The sequence below is a fragment of the Urtica dioica genome, chromosome 6, assembly GCF_054948205.1.
Source record: "Urtica dioica subsp. dioica isolate 48M chromosome 6, U.dioica_male_clone48M_v1_H2, whole genome shotgun sequence".
Taxonomy (NCBI): Eukaryota; Viridiplantae; Streptophyta; class Magnoliopsida; order Rosales; family Urticaceae; genus Urtica; species Urtica dioica.
The window spans coordinates 37,285,564-37,287,858 of record NC_142761.1 but is presented as its reverse complement, the minus strand read 5'-3'; the positions used below and the strand labels follow the sequence as shown (position 1 = coordinate 37,287,858).

General features: G+C 48.2%; 1 protein-coding gene across 1 annotated transcript; it reads right to left on the bottom strand.

Annotated features, from left to right (window-relative positions):
• Positions 1–585: 585 nt before the first annotated feature.
• LOC149393888 (putative acetyltransferase At3g50280) lies at positions 586–1,938 on the bottom strand. Its single transcript, XM_089618204.1, has one exon. It carries the CDS (start codon positions 1,936–1,938, stop codon positions 586–588), a length of 1,353 nt encoding a protein of 450 aa, XP_089474330.1.
• Between the last annotated feature and the right edge of the window lie 357 nt (positions 1,939–2,295).

Sequence of the window (2,295 nt, the reverse complement as noted above, 5' to 3'; positions counted from 1 at the left end):
AATGGTCGATCTCCATCAACCTAGTCCTAAACTCGGGATCCTAGGGCGGCTGATCTTCGCCAGCCTGAAGAGCGGAGGGATTTATTTATGTGACTGCGATACTTTGCTGAACGATGTATAAATTACCATGCTCGCGACCTTCGCGCCTTTGATCAAACCACGAACTGTGAATCAATCTTGCTGGCTTGCCTTGTTTAAAAAAAATTTATTCTTATTTTACTTTTATAAGGGTATTTTGGTACTATCACAAAAATAAATGGTCACATGACGGCCAAAAGATGACAAATAATTGGACGTCCGTCAATAAAATTTAACAGAAGAGATAAATTTGTTGCAATATAGGATTTCATGATCTGTCATGTACGATTTTAGAATTCAGGGAGTGAAACGTTACCAACGTCATAATTGAGGGAGCAACAATGTAATTTATCCTTTATTTTACCCACTGTTTATATTATCTATCTATCACATTGCAACAGATTATCGCATATTAAACGGAATTTGATTAAGTTTGGTAGTGGACTTCTTCGTATACAGCTTTATTGATTTCTCGTTTTATTTTGATGAGACCTAGTTGTCTCCAAATTAGTGGCATACAACACTCCGACCAGCGAACTCAGGATCTTGAGCCAGAGCAAGGAGCGAGGGAGGCGACAGGCAAACCTCAAACTCGACACTCCCATCTCCGGAGGACCCAGGCATCGGTGTCATAAGCCCGTCAACGAAAATGCCGCCGTGCCTCACGGCCACCGGCGGGCCCCACCCGAAGTCGTTCCCCAACATGTCAAACCGCGGCGACCCTCCGGTCACCATCATGTTCGGCGGAGACCAATCCCTGCTCCCCACCATCACCACTCTCAGCGCTGACTCCGCTAGGCCCTGCCTCACCTCCGTTGGAGTCTGGGACGATATCGCCTCATTGATCCTCCGCGCTGCCACCTCAAATCCGGAGAGATTATTGCTAATATCTCCGGCTGTTGAACTCGCAATCACCATCGTCACCGCGTTTCCAAAATAGGAATCGGGGAGCTGAGGACGGAGCCTCGGCCTCAGCCCTACCGCCACCACGTAGTTCACCTCCTCCGACGGGTCCAGCTGGCGGCTCCGCGTCACCGAAACCCAGAGATGAGCCAAGAGTGCCTGGTAAGAGGACACGACCGGACCGCCGGCCGAAGATGATAAGTTTGCCTTTGCCTTCAGCTTCGCAATCGTCTCCTTCGAGAACTCAAAGATCCTTGACCTAACGGTATCTAACTTCTTCTTTGTCTGCGCGGCGACGCTCGGATTGTTAGGGATGCGAAGCGGGAGCTCGAAGATCCCCTCAAAGAGCTCTCGGCGCTCGAAGAACGGGGCCGGGGGCGGAACAGCGTCCCTGCCGCCGCGGCGGGCCACGTGGGACCAGGCGCGGAGGAAGTGCCAGAACGACGTGGCGTCTATCGCCACATGGCTCGCCGTGAATCCGAGGACGACCCCGTCGGCTATCTCCGTCGCTTGAACAACAAGCAACGGCTTCGAGACTCCAGTGATATCGTAATTTTTGGTTCCGTTCATGGGGTAGAACGGAGCGAGAATTTTTCTCGGGACCTCGACCGGGCCGACCAGGTCGGCGATGGAGACGCCCTCGGCAGCTGCGTGGACAAACGTGGCTCCATTGGCTCGGCAGTCGATGTAGTAAGTGGCGGTTCCGGCAAGGGAGTCCTCGGACATGGCGAGGTGGCCGGCGAGTGGGTAGAAAATGTCCAGAGCCTCCGAGAGAGTTGCTTTGAGGTGATCAACGATGGTATCCATGGATGATTGAGCTTTCTTGAAGATGAGACACTTCTCGACGGGAGTAAGGAAAAGCCATTGGAGATCGCAGGGAGTCAGATCCAGCCGATCATCACGATCATGATCGGTAAGGCTTGGAAGGACATTGGATGACGAGATTACTCGGATCATGCTTTTAGAATATCTGAAAGTACACCTCCTTTCTGTGGCACACCATAAAATGATGTTTGGAGGACCATAATATATACAGATACGAAATTAATATTCCATTCATAAAAAATAAAACACTGGATAAACAAATGAATGATAATTAGGGTATCTCAGATTACATTTTAACTTATGGATCACACTGCTTCTAGAATCTCATTCTTTTTTTTTTTCTTTTTTTCTTTTTTTTTATATAATTCTAGCATGACATTCTAGAAGTACAATTTTGGTATTCAGCACAAATTAGATATACATATATACACGTGTGTATATATCCAGCTAGCTATATCTCATATGAAAAAAAATTATGTCTCAAATGGG